Below are 16,431 nucleotides of genomic sequence, written 5' to 3' on the forward strand. Positions count from 1 at the left end.
TGGGGGAACTTTGTATAAAACGTGTTGTCTTTTAAAAATGGTGAATGGTAAAATAATATATCTTCCTACCTAATAATTGTTTGATTTTAAATTCAAACTTTTGGAGTACAGAATCAAAATAAGAAACAAATGCTTAGTCTCCTAATTATTGTAGCGGGCACTATATCGTATATATTGTAAAATACTGATGCTGCATTAAGGAGGTTCTCCCCCTATAATTGTGTGGCTGCCAACCATAGAATTAGAAGCTAGAATACTAGAATGGACATAAACCTATCACTGGTATGAAGGTCAGGCATTTGGGAGGTTGTCAACAGTGGGAAAGGTATTGTGTAAAACAAGGGATTTGAATGTACGTACACTGTATTTCCTTAGCTAGCTAGCTAGTCAGAAGAATTCCCTAAATGTTTCTGCTAGTATACCAACATTCCATGGAAACAATAGACAGTTCAGCACCAAACACTGGCTGTAATAAACTGAAGAAATGCAACATGTAATGATTTTGAATAATTTAAAGGTATTTGCATTTGTTTTACAGAAAGAAATTAAGGCATTTATAGTTTGTTTATATATACAGAGACATATACATAAAGTACATTGACTGTGATTTGTGTTTGTTTTTTTACTCATTGGATTTGCAGATACATAGTTATGATGACTTGAGTTAGAGTGCAGACTGTTGTATTACTACTCATATTGGATTAACTATTTAGAAATTACTATTGCATGCAAAGTATATGGGACCAAGTACTAAACACATGACTACTTTCTAGTACATAATGTTAATGTGTCTAAATGCCCTTAAATGGGTATTTGGCTTAAATGGGACGACTATGCACAACAAATGCTATAATTTCTGGATGAAATCTGGATGAAAATACTGTGCCGTGAGTCGTATGTTTAATAGCATTGTAATTGTATCAATTCAAACCAAATGTGCAGGAATACTGAGGCAAACACTTTCCAAACACATTTGAGTCCCTGTATTTTATGAGTGTTGCCTGCTGTCCTGTTTTCCTGGCAACCAGGCCATCTTTTGTACAATTCAGATTGAGACTGGACAAGCTTTTGTCCTGAGGGTCTCTGAGCTAGCTCGGGGGGTTGTGATATATGGCCAATATAGCACGGCTAAGTGTGATGTCCAGGCTCTCCACAATGTGTTGTGCCTAAGTACTGCTCTTCGCTGTGTTATATTGGCTATATCCCACACCCCTTATGCCTCGTTTCTTACTTATATCACTGCTATAAGCCTATCATTATTCATGATTCAAACCACCCTGAAGTATGCAATAAGGTGTGATACATGGCCAATATCCCACGGCTAGAGCTGGTCTTATGCAAAACGCACCGCGGAGCTCCTTGCTATACCCCTGCTAAGAGTTGTGTCCAGGGACTCAGTACATAAGAACAGCTCTTAATGTGGCATATTGGCCATTAACCACAACCCATCATGCCTTATTGCTTGTATATATACCACGACTGTCAGACGATTATAATTCAAACCACTCGGTTTAGGAGACCAAATATGGTTTTTCATTGCTTTACTTGCGTTTGACACCGGTTAATTATATCAACAAGGCATCTCTGGTGTTTATAGGATATTTCCAATATACCACTCTGCTTAGTGCTCTCCGGGAACCTAAGGGAGCAGGATCACATTTTATAACTCCCATAATAACCTTCTATATTGGTTCGCTTGAGCTGGAATGTGCAACGTTTTATATAGCAAACTCATATTTAACACCAATGAGTTGTGGTGAACACGTATCCCTTGCTGTTTGTCTCCATCTGTCGGTATTTCAGTACATCTCCGACAGGAAGTTGCAAACGAAACGCGCTTGGTAGACAAGCCGGGGCGTGCATCGTTGGGATACTGGAGGAACTGCTGATTTATCAGTGACTGAATTAAACAGAGTTTTAAGAAATTCCCTACTTAATTGGTTAATTTATTCCCCGTCGTATTACGTGTTTCTGCACACCACTGAAAGGAGGCGCTTTGTGGCACAGCGCATTTCAGGGTATGAATACGCATCTGATTGTCTAGCTAACAATAACAGTCCATGGAGGTTGGCAGGCCCTTGAATTAGCTTGCTGGTTAGCGCTTATGGCTAACTACAGCTGAATGAATGAGACACGCGTGTTGTTTTTGTTACCACTGCCACATTGCTAGTTGTTAGTGATACCAAACAGTATGTGTGTGTGTTTAATAACATTTCGCTATTTGAGTTATTGAGTAGGTGCGGTTACTGTAGCTTATTATTCAGGTTAGCTAGTTTACTGCATGGCGTAGGCAGAATCTTGCTAGTAGTAGCAAGGCTAGCCCAGCTACAAAGATATTGATTCAAAATTAAAATAACCTAGCTAGCTAGTTAGCTCCATATGTTAAGATTGGCCGAAAGTAGCTAGTTAACATGCTATTTGACACAGAACTTGTTTTCATTGCAAAGTTTAGGACATGACTCTCCCAACAAATTCAATCTCCTATCATGTTGTGGATGTGTTCTGTAGCTAGCTAGCTGATTCTTTTCATTCTTGCAGGTTTGCAACAGCATGTCTGTGTCTGTGATCATTAAATGGGGAGGTCAGGAGTACTCTATCAGTGCACTCTCTGAAGAGGACACTGTGCTGGACCTCAAGCAATCTATTAAGTCCCTGACAGGGGTGCTCCCAGAAAGACAGAAACTCCTAGGTCTAAAAGTCAAAGGTAAGCCCAGCCGGTGGATGTTTGTTGTGAAAAAAACAACAACGGGTCAACAAGAATGCCAAGTGATACATGCAGCATGGTTTGTCGTCTTGCCACACGCCATTGTGGACCTCTAATCTGAGTGGTGTAGATATCCAAGTGTATGTATTAACAGTTCTGTCTCTCCCAGGGAAACCAGCGGAGGATGAAGTCAAGCTGGGTTCACTGAAGCTGAAACCCAATACCAAGATCATGATGATGGGCAGCAGAGAAGAAAGCCTGGTGGGTTTCTACATCCCTCCTCTCATACTCAATACTGTATCTAATCAACACACAGGATTTAATACGGGAGCCTTAGTTTCATGACCGAACATTGCACAAGCTTACTGATACATAAAGAAGGATGCGATCTTTAGCACGTCACAGACATAGACCGTATCAATCATCTGCTTTTGTGTTTTTTTTTTGTGAAGGAAGATGTTTTAGCACCTCCCCCGGAAAATGATGACATTGTCAATGACTTTGACATTGAGGAAGAGGTGATTGAAGTGGAGAACAGGTACTGTGAGACCCAACAGACAGTTTGTTCATACTGTAGTTTCCGTAATACCGGCTGATTTGGTTGTTGCAGTTGTGCACGGCACAGTGTGTTTTAACTTTGTGCCCCTTGTTGTCCCTTAGAGATGAGAACTTAGCCAAGATAGCCCGCCGGGTCAAAGACTACAAAGTGGAGGAGATGAATCCACCCAGGGAAGGAAAGAGGCTTCTAGTGCTGGATGTGGACTACACATTGTTTGGTGGATAACCTTATTGAAGTCTCACTGGACATTATCTTTCACCTGGTTATAGTACTAATTCCATAATTACTAATAAGAATACATTTTCAAATGTTTTCCTAAGAATTTTTAATGACTCTTTAAAGGTTTTCTACCCCTGTCCTGCTGTTCTTCTTAGAGCTCACCTCTGACTTTAAATTACAGATCACAAGTCGTGTGCGGAGACTGGACAGGAGCTCATGCGTCCTTTTCTTCATGAGTTCCTGACTTCTGCATATGAGGACTATGATATCGTCATCTGGTGTACGTTCCCAAACTGCTTGTTTTGATTTTATTTATATACACACACACCCACCCCCACCCACAACATCTGCATATATATATATATATATATATATATACACACCCATACCCGCCACACCATCTGCCATAATACGTAAGTGACCACTAAAACGTTGCAGATCTTGAGTTTGTAGGATGGTGGTGACACCAGTATCACAGTTTTTCAATTGCTAAAATGGAAAAAACGAAGCAGACCAACATTTTTGGTACTTCAAAAACATTTACTGTGGCTGAATAGGTTTGAATCTGATGTGCTGATTTTTCAGCTAAAACATCTCCGGGTCTTTCATCACTTTCCTCCAATAAACCATAACATGCCTTACAAATTACATATCTTTAATGAAACCTGGTGTATGTCAAATAATATCTTTATTAGCTTGGAAGATAAATTGATGTGACTTGTGTTTATTGTTTTCAGTACTGGCATTGTCCCTGCCCTACTAATTAGTGTTTTACTTGTTCTTTTAGCTGCCACGAGTATGAAGTGGATTGATGCTAAAATGAAAGTAAGCACTCAATTCTGAGATTTAGTTTTTGTCAGTCTGAATTAATTTGTTGGCACTTGCCTTGGCCAGCTGGGGGCACAGTTTCCCAAAATGACTTTTCACAGCATGTCGACCTCCATTAAGAGCACAGGCAGAGCAGCAGAGAGGTAATGGGCTGTATTGCCCTCGAGCGCAGAATGTCGGGGTAGTCGTTTCTTTTCTGCTGTGGCGCTGGTCCCATACTTTGCTCTCGCTTCAGGAGCTGGGCGTGACGGACAACCCCAACTACAAGATCACATTCACGCTGGACAGTGCAGCCATGATCACAGTACACACGCCCAAGAGGGGTGTGGTTGAGGTGAGTTATATGAGATCGTATACCACAGGTTTGACATCACATCACTTCTTACTGGTTTAGTTGTTTTTTAAGAGCAATGAGGCAACTTCAGGGTTTTTGATATATTGCCATTACACAATGGCTAAGTTCCATGTGCTGGCACATGATGCATTGTGTCTAAGAACAGCTGCTAGCTGTGGTTTATTGGTCATGTACTACACCCCAGAGTCATTCCTTACAGATTACTTGCATCCCACTCATGTCCTGGGCTCCTGATGTAACTGGAGTCTGTTCGTTCCAGGTGAAACCTCTTGGAGTCATCTGGGGCAAGTACGGTGAGTTTTACAACAAGAGGAACACAATCATGTTCGATGACATTGGCAGAAACTTCCTAATGAACCCACAGAATGGACTGAAGGTGAGATGTAGTTTCATTTGCATTTTGGTTATTGTCTCATTGCAACATCGGTTGTTGGGAGACAGGCATGTTTTGTTAAACAACATTTATTACCGTTTAAGTTCTGGAAAGCGTCTCTTACCCCATTGTGATTTAGTATTGTAGCCACCCGTCAGATTTGTAGCCACCCGTCAGATTTGTAGCCACCCGTCAGATTTGTAGCCACCCGTCGGTTTTGTAGCCACCCGTCAGTTCTGTAATTCCTGTAGTCGTCTGTCGGTTTATAACCCATTTTTATTTGTAACTCTGATGGCAGTTAGAACATGTTACACATATTACCAAAAGGGTGAACTAAATGGTTAAATGTACAAGCTTCTGTTTTGACATGCAGAGGTGGAGACTCTGTCAAATTGTAAAGACTGGCAAAATTCCTGTTAAAGTAATTACACTCTTTTGGACCCAGCCATGAGTGAATAAAATTTTTCATTGCTATCACTGGTGCTTCTAACTTCAAGTAATGTAGAAGCACCAGCATTTCTTTGATTGAGATGTAGGTCTGTCCTATATTGTGACTATAAATCCTGTTATGTATTATTCTCAATACATGTATTATAAAAGGTTAACATAAATACCTGTCATAGAAATGCTAAATCCAAAAGTAATTTGGGGAATAGCTTCCTACATGGTTTAGAAGCACAACCTTTCTTAGAATGCAGTATATGATACAATGGCCAAAAGGGTAACATTGATTTATGTTACTCAACCACCAACTGAATTACTCCATATGGAGTACACCTCAAGTGCCCTCATGTTAATTCCACTAGTAAGCCTTTAGTTGTATGACACCTCAAATGGCCCCCATGGATAGGCCAAGTTCCAACTGGCATTCTAGTTCCCCTGGTTGAGGACCACTGATCTAAAAGATCTGTTGCCATAGAAATGTGTCCAAATGGTCCCCTGGTGGTTTCCCCCACCAACACGGTGAAAACTATGCCGTTCTGTCCTTGAGCCAGACCATTAAACCTGAATGCTCCTGCTCCCTCGTTACATTCCCCGAAGTCGTTGCTAAAAATAAGAATGGGTTCTTAATTAACTTGCCTGGTTAAATAATGGTACAAACAATAAAATATACCTGGTTAAAAATACAGTTTGATTGCACTTACTAGCCCTGGAAACAACGTGTTTTAATGACTAGCATCAATTTGCTAAAATATGCCTGGACATCAATAAAGCAGTGTTGGTTTTAGAATGTGATGAATGTCCATTTTATTGTAAATGATCCTATTAAAGTTCAGTTATCTAGAGCTGTCAGTTGTACATTTGGTGTTATGAACAGAGTTAAACATTACCAGTGTTTGTTCCTCCTTTAGATTCGTCCATTCATGAAAGCACACTTAAACCGTGACAAGGATAAGGAGTTGTTCAAACTGTCCCAGTATCTTAAAGAGATTGCTAAACTGGATGACTTCTCAGGTCTCAACCATAAACATTGGGAGAGGTAAGGTTATAGATAATATCATTTGGTAACAAAAACGTTGTGTTTTTTGCTGCTTTGTTGTTGAACCGATTTGATCTAGATCATGATACCTTTGTTGCTCTGGGTTTTTGTCTACAGGTATCTGTCAAAGAAACAGAATCAGTGAGCGCAATTGCTGTGGATATGTGATGGGTTTCGTCATGCCTCAGCCAGAAACAGCGCTGGACTCCCTCACCAAGCAACTACTGATGCGTTTCTGGCTGGGAGATGTTCCCATCCTCTGGCTTGTTTTGATCCTGTCTGTTTGTAACCATCATCCCTGTCAACGTCCGTATAACTGTTCCGTCATTCATCCGGTACACTCCTCTACATAGTTTAAACACATTTTTTGGGGTTAGGCTTCACCCAGCTGCTCCTTCAGTAGTGAATGTTACCCATACTGTAGCTATGACACTTGGGACTCAGTCGTGGGTACAGTCGAGTCTGTTCAGCGCTGATGCCGTTGCATGCTCCACTACAGAAATAACAACCGTCGAGGTCCTGTTGATTTCATGTCTATGGACTCCACTCTCCCTGGGTGTCCTCGTCCGCTGAACCAAACCAAGTGGAATCGGCGAAGCCGGCAGGCAACATCAGAGTGCACCGAGCGCACTGACACGGGGGTAGTTGTTCTCTGACTGACAGACCGGTTACTTCACTAACCGTGGTTTAGGCCTTCATTACGACGGCTACCACCATATGCTGCTGCCTGTCAAAGAGGTCATTTCAGAAGGAGACCGGTGATACTATCTGTCATGCAGGTTCTTCCTCATTGTGCGCTGACAAGCTACGTCTGCCCGGAAACCAAATACTATATATCTGTGTGTGGTTAGGAAGTTTTTTCGTTGTTAGCATTTAAGTTTGATTTGAATTTGAACACTTTTTCTTCATATTCTCAGGCAATTGTTGGGTCTAAACCAAACAATACTTGTTGTAGAAAAAACTGAAATGAAGTTGGGGGTGGGGGGGGCACTTACATCGTTTTTCATTAGTTTTTTTTGACAGGGGATAACAACAACAAAAGGCACTGTGTTTGGTTCACTCAGCCCAACTTGACAATACTCAGCTAAGAGTTGTCTAATTTTCTACAAGATTTATTTGTAAACAGAATTGTTTTTCATTTGAAAGAAGGGATATGCTTCCAGACATCGACTTATCTGTACTAGTGTTCTCTAAGTCTTTGATGGTTTAAATTAATGAAATATCAGCTAACATTTGCTTCACACACCAGAGTATTGGAGGCACACGTTCTGCAAAAATATAAAGCTCAACCGCTGTCAGAGGAAATGAGTGAACGTGAAGGTTTGCAGAATCTTTTTGAGTTTGTGAAATATTTATTTGACATGAATTTTGTTACTACTCGTGTTTAGCTACTTTTTTGTCCCGCGGCAAAGGTAAATGGGCCTTTCACTTGTCCAGTGAAGGTGCTGCCATTGACCAAGTTCTGGCAATTTTGTACATACAGCCGACATCCCACACACTAAAACTGACAAAGGTACATTTTCGATCATGTATGTTGATAAGGCAGCACATTTTCAACTATTATAGTTCTCAGCTCATTAGTTGATACCTCAGTTTGGTTAGTTTCTCAATTTGATTTGTGTAAGATGAAGAAACCATCACATTTCTTGTGCCCTATGATATTTCATTTGCAGATTGTCATGTCAGGAATCCTGTTGTGAACATATCCCGACTGTAAATAAAATATTTTTTTTGTACTGAACTTGCTTTTGTTATTCTTTACAAACTGTTGTCTTGACAGTGTCATTTGTATTTCCAACGTAAAAACTCACCATGTGTAAGTGCTTTGGACTACTCAGTGAAAGTGAGGATTCAGACTCATGGCCCGATAATTAACTGGAGAATGTAGTGTGGGGGCACTTTTATTATAAGGTCCATGTAATCAGTTGTACAAAAAGGTCATGATGCAGTAATGAAAACCATCACTGACTCGGGAGTAAAGCTAGATTCCTTATTTGAATCAATAACAAAGCAATTTATAGTCTGTTTTGCTTTTTGTGTAGTGTTGATGGGCCACAACAGTTAAACAAAATTTGAGAGCCCATTAAGCTCTTATTTTGTATGTACAAAAATTATGTAGCAAATAAGGATTCTAGCTTTATTAATAAGTCATGGTATAATAAAATTACAGAATAATAAATAAAAATAAATATGTGCCTTACATTACAAAACTACTAGCAGTATTGCATAACTTATAATGTAAAACTAACAATCTGCACAGTTCCAAGGCAATCCCATAGGTGGATGTGTTGATTGAAGTCGAGCGGTGATGTGATGTTGGTCGTCATCTGGGTTGGCTTGCCTTTAAACAGTAAAAAGCGACATTTTATTTTGTTCTACAAACCACATGAATGAAAATTTCAAGGGAAATAAGCAATCATACCTTCAATGTTTATTCTTCATTTAACCTGTTTTTCAGGACAGACCATTGAAGAACATTAGTCCGAACAATTTAGCCCTGTTGAATGTATTACAGTTCTACACTATTCATTAGGTGCTTAACGACTTTACAGTCTACTTACTCAAAATAGGCCCACTGACTCCAGGGGGAGTCGACCAGTTCATCCTTGGCCTGGATGCAGAAACGATACCTGTCTTCATAGGAAAGGATGTCGAATGTGTGATTCATGGTGACCGCCTTCATAATCACCTATACGGAAGAGGGAGGAGCCAGGCCAAGGCCAAGGCCAAACATTACGCTGGAATCAGTCAAGGCATTTGGGACTGGATGTTAATGGAATTAAATGGACTTGTACCTCTCTGTCAGAGTCGCAGCTTTCCCCACAGTCTACTGCTTTGACTTGGAATAACAGGGGGAAGTAAGAACAGGGGCTGCTCCAGGTCATGGGTGCTTTCCAATGAAACTTGTCTCCATTGACCTCGATGGAGTGAACTCTATCTGGCCTCACTGACGAGGGACAGGGGAGGAACAGACGTCACCACATGAGTGGTGAAATTAAATTGACGGAGATATAGTGGCTATGAGTCCTTTAACTACGGGCACCATGGAACGTGATTTCCAGTGAATGAGGGAAAAGTGAATTTTTCCAGTGAATGAGGGTGGAGAACACATTCAACCTTGATCCTGCAGTACCTATTTCTCTGATCAAGAAGGGAGTGGTGGTGTACTCCTCCAGGAGGTAGTTTTTCCTGAAGTATACCGTCAGGTTGATCCGGGACACCTCCTCTCCAAAGGGACAGCTGTCCAAGTCCTGACAGATCATGCCGGCACCATCCCCGTCAACATAACAGGAGATGTTGCTGCCGGAGAACCTGCATGATTTACACAAATCTCACGTTTACACTCGAGCCATGTCACTTTCTACACTAAGACCAATGTCCAACAGAACAAACCACAGAGAATTAGCACTGTAAATTCTTTAGCGTTGCTTAATTCTGAACCAATGGACGCCTAGGGCACCAAGGCCAGGTGCATCTCGACGAAGGTGCCACTGCACCCCCTACAGATCGGTTTAAAGTTCACAGTCATTCAGTTGGTGCCAGGTGACTTCCAGGTAACTAATTAATGTGACGAGTTGAAACGACGTACACCCGAGGGGCACAACAGAAAAGACCATCGGCCACAGACTTACCGTGCTGCTTGGACCAAAATCACAGAGGCGGACGTCCAGTGCACGTTCTTCTTCCAAGAGCAGTGAAATACTCCACTGTAATTCCTTGCAAAACATCTTATGTATTCTAGGTAAAAAAAGGTAAAAAGAAATTTAAATGTAAAGAGAAAAACAGGAAGAGGCAATTCTCCATCTCAACCGCCCTCCCTCCCTCGCACACGATCTCGAAAGACACACTCACCGATTTTGTCTTTGTCGTGGGACTCCAAGATGCGCCGTGGTCCGCCGTGCGGCTGCCTGTCCTGCACCAGCACCAGCGTGTGATTCAGGTAGACTCCGTCTCTGCCGTGGCAGCTGTAGTTCCCTGCCAGCATCTCCTCCACTTTCACCGTGATTTTGTTGCCGACTCCCACGCGTCTCCCACTTTTCATCCAGGTGATGTCTGGGTCCTGGTAGGCGTCCCCACAGCTCAGATCGACATCCCTCTCTATGAAGTCCTTGAGGTCCACATTCAACACAAGCACTGGCAACCAAAGGATCGACACAAGTTATTGTAAAGGATCGATACAAGTTATTGTAAAACCTCCACGTTGAAGGTTTTTCTTTTTAACACATCTCCCACGTTATGATAAAAGAGCTCATTCAACTGGATTAAACTAGATCAAGGGAATGCTCACCATTCGGCATGAGAGTCTCGATGGTCTCATGGTGGCTGCCCGATGCCACTCGTAGGACGACATGCAACACGCTGAGCAGTAACATGTACATCTGGCAGAAAGAAAAGTTGTTCTGTGTTCATGTCTCTTGGGATCTACTTCATCCAAATGATTACTTGGCTCTCTTAAACCAGCCACGTCCAATGTGTGTGATCAACAGGCTACGAACTGCAGAAGTAGATTTCTTACCTTGATAATGTGACAGTCTGTGATGGCCCTGGCTGGAGTTTAGAGCTGTCATGTTGATCCAGTTGGCATTTATACAGAAGCAGAACAGAAGTGATGAGAGGCAAATTCACTAAAAAAAAGTCCAGTCGGGCAGGTTAGAGGAACTGACCTGTTTTTTTTTTTCGTCAAAGGGAAATGAAAATCTGTGTAAGTGGTTAGTTATGGCCGAGCTTCTGAGTGGGAGGCCCTGCTTTTTGGGACAGATCCTGCAGCTGGTGAATTTTCAGCACATGCTCCACATTGGTCTCAGTAGTAGGACAGCATTGGCACGTGGTATTATGCTTCTTCAATGTGAATGACGTTTTATAATTGCATCTCCCTTACTAAAAAATAAATTAAAGTCGGTTCTTTCTGTTTTACTAAAACGTGCTTGATCGGGACACGATTGGCGGCCCCAAGTGATTTCCCCTGAAGAGAAATCTGCTTAGCTACACACTGCCGAAATAAATCTTCCCAAGATCACACAATGAATGCATTCTATGTGAACGGACGTACAGACCAGAATTCAGGATGTAGGAGACTGAGAGGACTTACAGAGAGTAAGGGGAACTAGAAAGAAGTGAATAGAGGTGAGAGTCAAATGACGTTGCATACCTAGTGGAACTGCCGTTCAAGCTGACCGCTTTCAGACAGGGTTACTGTGATGTCATAACTAGTCATCCTGCCCTGAATGTCTATGTATCCGGTCCCTGGATGTGTAGCTTAGATCTATTTATACAGGGAAAACTTAAATAACACAGCAGGTCTCGAAGAACGAAATACATTGTTACCTCTCCAGTGCACCTGTTGTCACTTTCATTTGGACCAAATGAGCTGACATTGATTCACAATCACTTATTCTTCTTAAGAATGCTTATTATTCTTCTAATTGGACATACTGACATCCCTGAATTTTTATTCACTCTGTGATATATTGTGATTATTGTGTTCCCTCAACATAGTAGTGTAGGTTTGTATGTACTCAGCAAACTGTTCTCATAGCATTTCATGGAATGCATCAAAACGTATAGCAGTTGTGGTCGAAGATTCATTTTTGCATGAAACATTCGTTGGATTTTGCTAGAATGTTCCTAGAACACAGTAATGAAACAGAAATATAAAGGCAAACTGCAAACGTTTTTAAGATATTGCCGAGTTACCATTCATATGAGCAAATCAATCAAAATGAATCAGATCCTAATCTGGGGATTTCACTTTGTGGGAGTACTTTTCACCTCATGCAGGGCGACTTATCATTTGCATAATGTTGATCAGGCTGTTATCCTGCTAAAACATGTTATGTCTGGTGAGCATTCAGGCCACTGAAGAACTAGGACATTTTCCGCTTCTCTGAATTGTGAATGTATCATGCTGTAACATGAGGTGATGGTGGCATATCAATGACACAACAATGGGTCTCAGGATCCCATCACAGTATACATACAATTCAACTGTGTTCATCATCGGTCGTTTCTATAAAATGGTCTACTCACTGATGGTGAGAAACACCCCCAAGACATGGTGCTTCACAGTATGGATGGTATACTTTGGATAATGTACTATGTTGGGTTTTTGCCCAAATTGCATTAAGACCAAAGGTAAAACAATTTCTTCAGACCATAAATTTGACTAGCTACAGAATTCAAACAGAATTTAAAACTGGGCTTAATTGAGTAATGGCTCCTTTCTTGCCAAAACGGCCAGTGCAGAATTTCCATTAACAATGCGAAAGTTGCCATTAGCCTACTGGTAGCCTCTTCGATTAGTCTCCTACTTGCTTGGTTATTCAATTTGAAGAGATGGAATGGTTTGGCCTGGGTCTGGGCGATGCCGTAGACATTCCACTTTTCAATAATCACCTACACTGTCCTCCAAGGGATATTCCAGGCCTTTGAAATGTTTTTGTACCCATCCCCCCCGATCTGTGTCTTTCCACAACTTTGTCACTTTGTTCTTTTTAACTTTATTGGTGTTCACAGGGTGAGCATTTGCTTTGAATTTCCCTTCCCAGAGAGAAACCTACTTAGTAAACTTACCGAAACTGCACAATTTATTCAGATATTATGTAAATAACTACAGTTTAACAAAGAGAATAATTAACTTGGTGTCTGATTTTGAAGATGAGGTTCCATTTGAGCTAATTTGGGATTGCTATTTGTAGGTGGTTTTGAGATAATATTCTTCGTATTATTCTACCAATACTATCCAAATATTCTACTGAGTATTCTCTAATTTCATTTCACAAAAATAAAAGCAAAATTGAGGGGTAATGGTAAGCAGGGAAAAAAATCCTAGTTCAAATGCATAAAACCCTGAGATATACTAAAACTAGCCATTAAAATGCGAAAAAGTTGACTTTCTATAGGCGCGATATATATGGTGTCAATTGTCTTTGTTTATTTAAATGCTGTCCAGATGGCCTATGAATTCAATTAAAATGTAATGTGTGTTTGTCCCTAAAACTGAATTGCAATGTAATTAGAATTATACAGCTCCGCAGAAAATTAAGAGAACACTGCACATTTTTCTTTCCTTTCCAAAAGGTTAAAAAGGAGTGTGGAACAGAAGCGTTCAATTTGCCATGGTCTCTTAATTTTAACCCTTCTGTTCCTCACTCACCTTCCTTTTCGACTTTTTTGGAAAGAAAAAAGTGCAGTGGTCTAACTTTTTTTCGGAGCTGTACATTCATCTCTTCTGCATAAAGGTATTACACTAAACAGCAATTTCCAACTCTTGTAGTTACATGCTTTTATATAACATGAATTCAATACCATTACCACAGTTTTCTAACTATAAAATAAATTGTAAGTTTGACCCTAAACCTAAACCCTGAGCCAGAAATTGACTTTTGCTTCACGGGGACTGGCAAAAGGTCCCAATGTGTCCAATTCTTTCTGGTTTTACTATACTCATTGGGACATTTGGTCGCCATGAGTTCAGTAAGACCTAACACACACACACACACACACACAAAATGGCCTACTAATTAGTCTAGCGCTGGCATGCTGATCAGATATGGCATCCATTTATAGAGTAGATTACACCATCCGACTAATTGCAAGGAAGAGGCGAGCTATGTGCGTTCTAGTCTCCCCCACTGACTTCCTCGAGAGAGTCTCTGTAACTGTCAGTAAGCCCTTCTCACTCTAATGAGTGTACATTGGTTTAATCAGAATAACATACCACATCGTAATACGAAATCGTACTACTGGATTCTGGGATAGGACTGTTGCAGACGTTTGAATGATAATGTGTGGTAATTGTTTCCTGTTCTACTAAAAAACTTATGAATATATGAATAGAAAAAAAGAAGCTTTTTGTAATGTTATCCAATCCAGATTACAGTTACGTACCAGTACAATACCATATACTTCCAAAAGAGCAGAGAAAATTCTGGATGTTGTTTATCAGATAAATAGATAATTGCTAATTATTGCCCTCACCTTATTATAGTATGCTAATAGTCAGATAAGCCAGTTAGAGTTGTACATTAATGCCTTTGAAGAAAAAAATACTTTTGGGTCCCTGGTCAGACAGGACAGGAGGGAGGGTGCCTGAATGGGGGTTTTAATGACGGTCCTGATATTGCCAGTTTACGCTGCTAGACGTTTTCACAATCGGATCGCATCACATCTTTTAATAGTCTACAGCTGTGTTGTAATCAGAATGTGAACAAGCGCCTGGGGCAAGACTTGTTAGCGGCAGTTACAAATAGGTGTGCTGTGATACAATGAACTTAGATACAATGAAGATTTTTTATTTTTTAAATGAGGAACCACACTGAAAAAAACTTCCTTGTTTTTAATAACTGTCTTTCCAGTGGATGGAATTCCACATAAGGAAGTGGAGGTATCTCTTCCTCCAGGTCCACATCCTCTAAACCTCTAATCACACAACAACACAAAGACAGTGTATTCTGTCCTAGATGTTCCATCTACGCAACACTGACAGATAGCTAATAGGTGTCAGAAAAGGGGCGGACGCAGGAGTAAAGTTGAACGTTTTACTGTAATAGTCTTTCCTCTTCTTTCTCTTTTTTGTAAAACTGGAATATACAAATATAACAAATGTCTGGTTACAACATGTTCTCAAAATTAACACAAATACATTTACAATATTCTCTGCCATCACTGTTGAAAAGTTTGTTTTCTTTAACTCAAACTAATGCATTTCGAATATATATATATACATACATGCAAACATTGAACAAAGGTAACAAACTTACAGGCAAAGCCTTTCAGAGGCACAAATGTGTGCCATGACACTCCCCGCCTGGTATTGTTTAGATACCACCACAAACCTGAGAGTGTTCACATAAGACCTCACAAATATCAGTCCTCTGTCGGCATGAGCAGAACTGTTTCCGATATAGGTCTAAGGAATGTCTTGATTGTCCCATTCCTAGCAACTCTTAGTTCAACCGTTCTGACTCTTTTGTCACTGCTGGTATAAACCTTGGTTACGAGAGCCATAGGCCATTCATTGCGCTTACTTTGAGCATCCTTAAGAAGGACAACATCACCCTCTCTTAGATTTCGTCGTTCCTCTTGCCATTTACTTCGGTTCTGAAGCGTTGCAAGATATTCGCGCCTCCATCTGCCCCAGAAAGTATTGGCGAGATGTTGCACCCTTCTCCATTGCTGTTTATGGAGATTGGTTTCCTTGAAGTCACCTGGAGGTGGGAAGAGTGTATGACCCTTTTGAGTTAGAAGCATGGCTAGCGTCAACAAAAAAGGGGAATCTGGGTCTGTGGAAATTGGTACAAGGGGTCTTGAATTGACAATTCCTGTAACCTCTGCCATCAAAGTGGACAACACTTCATGTGTCAAGCAGGAAGGACTGATCTGTTGGAGCATGGAATCTAGTATGCACCTTGAGACTCCTATCATTCGCTCCCAGGCTCCGCCCATGTGGGATGCGTGAGGTGGGTTAAAGACCCATGAACAACCTTCTCCACTCAGGTACTTCCCCACACTAGGCTCTTGAGGATCCTTTAAAACAATTTCCAGCTCCATACAGGCTCCTACAAAATTGGTCCCGCAGTCAGACCGGATTTGTTTGACAGGTCCTCGCAGAGCAAAAAGCCTTCTCAGGGCGTTTATAAAGGTGGATGAATCCATGCTGTCAATCAGCTCAATGTGTATGGCACTAACACTCATACAAGTGAAAAGAACAGCCCATCTTTTGCTCTGAGCTTGTCCTCCTCGCGTGCGCCTTGCGACGACTGTCCAAGGTCCAAAAACATCGAGACCAACAAACGTGAAGGGAGGTTCAGTGCTTAGGCGATCGATGGGTAAGTCTGCCATCTTCTGCTCGGTTACCTTCCCACGAAGCTTGTTACATTTGACACACTTGTGTACAATGCTGTTGATAAGCTTC

At 41.1% G+C, this 16,431-nt stretch overlaps 2 protein-coding genes across 4 annotated transcripts; one reads left to right on the plus strand and one right to left on the minus strand.

Annotated features, from left to right (window-relative positions):
• Positions 1-1,830: 1,830 nt before the first annotated feature.
• Positions 1,831-8,259, plus strand: ublcp1 (ubiquitin-like domain containing CTD phosphatase 1). 3 transcript variants are annotated; one of them, XM_010871179.4, is made up of 11 exons: positions 1,831-2,018; positions 2,539-2,704; positions 2,874-2,965; positions 3,157-3,242; positions 3,365-3,480; positions 3,664-3,762; positions 4,270-4,307; positions 4,546-4,644; positions 4,925-5,041; positions 6,391-6,518; positions 6,636-8,259. In XM_010871179.4, the coding sequence occupies exons 2-11, from the start codon at positions 2,551-2,553 to the stop codon at positions 6,661-6,663; spliced, it is 957 nt and encodes a 318-aa protein (XP_010869481.1). In that variant the 5' UTR covers positions 1,831-2,018; positions 2,539-2,550; the 3' UTR covers positions 6,664-8,259. The 3 variants fall into 3 exon arrangements, with proteins under 3 accessions (XP_010869481.1, XP_019903323.1, XP_010869482.1); XM_020047764.2 differs by lacking the exon at positions 1,831-2,018 and adding an exon at positions 2,048-2,094; XM_010871180.4 differs by lacking the exon at positions 1,831-2,018 and adding an exon at positions 2,167-2,189.
• A 154-nt stretch (positions 8,260-8,413) lies between these two features.
• Positions 8,414-11,659, minus strand: il12bb (interleukin 12B, b). The gene is made up of 9 exons (XM_010871182.3): positions 11,035-11,659; positions 10,807-10,897; positions 10,371-10,652; positions 10,151-10,256; positions 9,652-9,830; positions 9,314-9,465; positions 9,080-9,207; positions 8,941-8,965; positions 8,414-8,859 (listed from the first exon to the last, which is right to left on the minus strand). Exons 2-8 carry the CDS (start codon positions 10,895-10,897, stop codon positions 8,950-8,952), a joined length of 954 nt encoding a protein of 317 aa, XP_010869484.2. The 5' UTR covers positions 11,035-11,659; the 3' UTR covers positions 8,414-8,859; positions 8,941-8,949.
• Positions 11,660-16,431: the final 4,772 nt, after the last annotated feature.

This window comes from Esox lucius, chromosome 7 (genome assembly GCF_011004845.1).
Source record: "Esox lucius isolate fEsoLuc1 chromosome 7, fEsoLuc1.pri, whole genome shotgun sequence".
NCBI classification, from domain to species: Eukaryota; Metazoa; Chordata; class Actinopteri; order Esociformes; family Esocidae; genus Esox; species Esox lucius.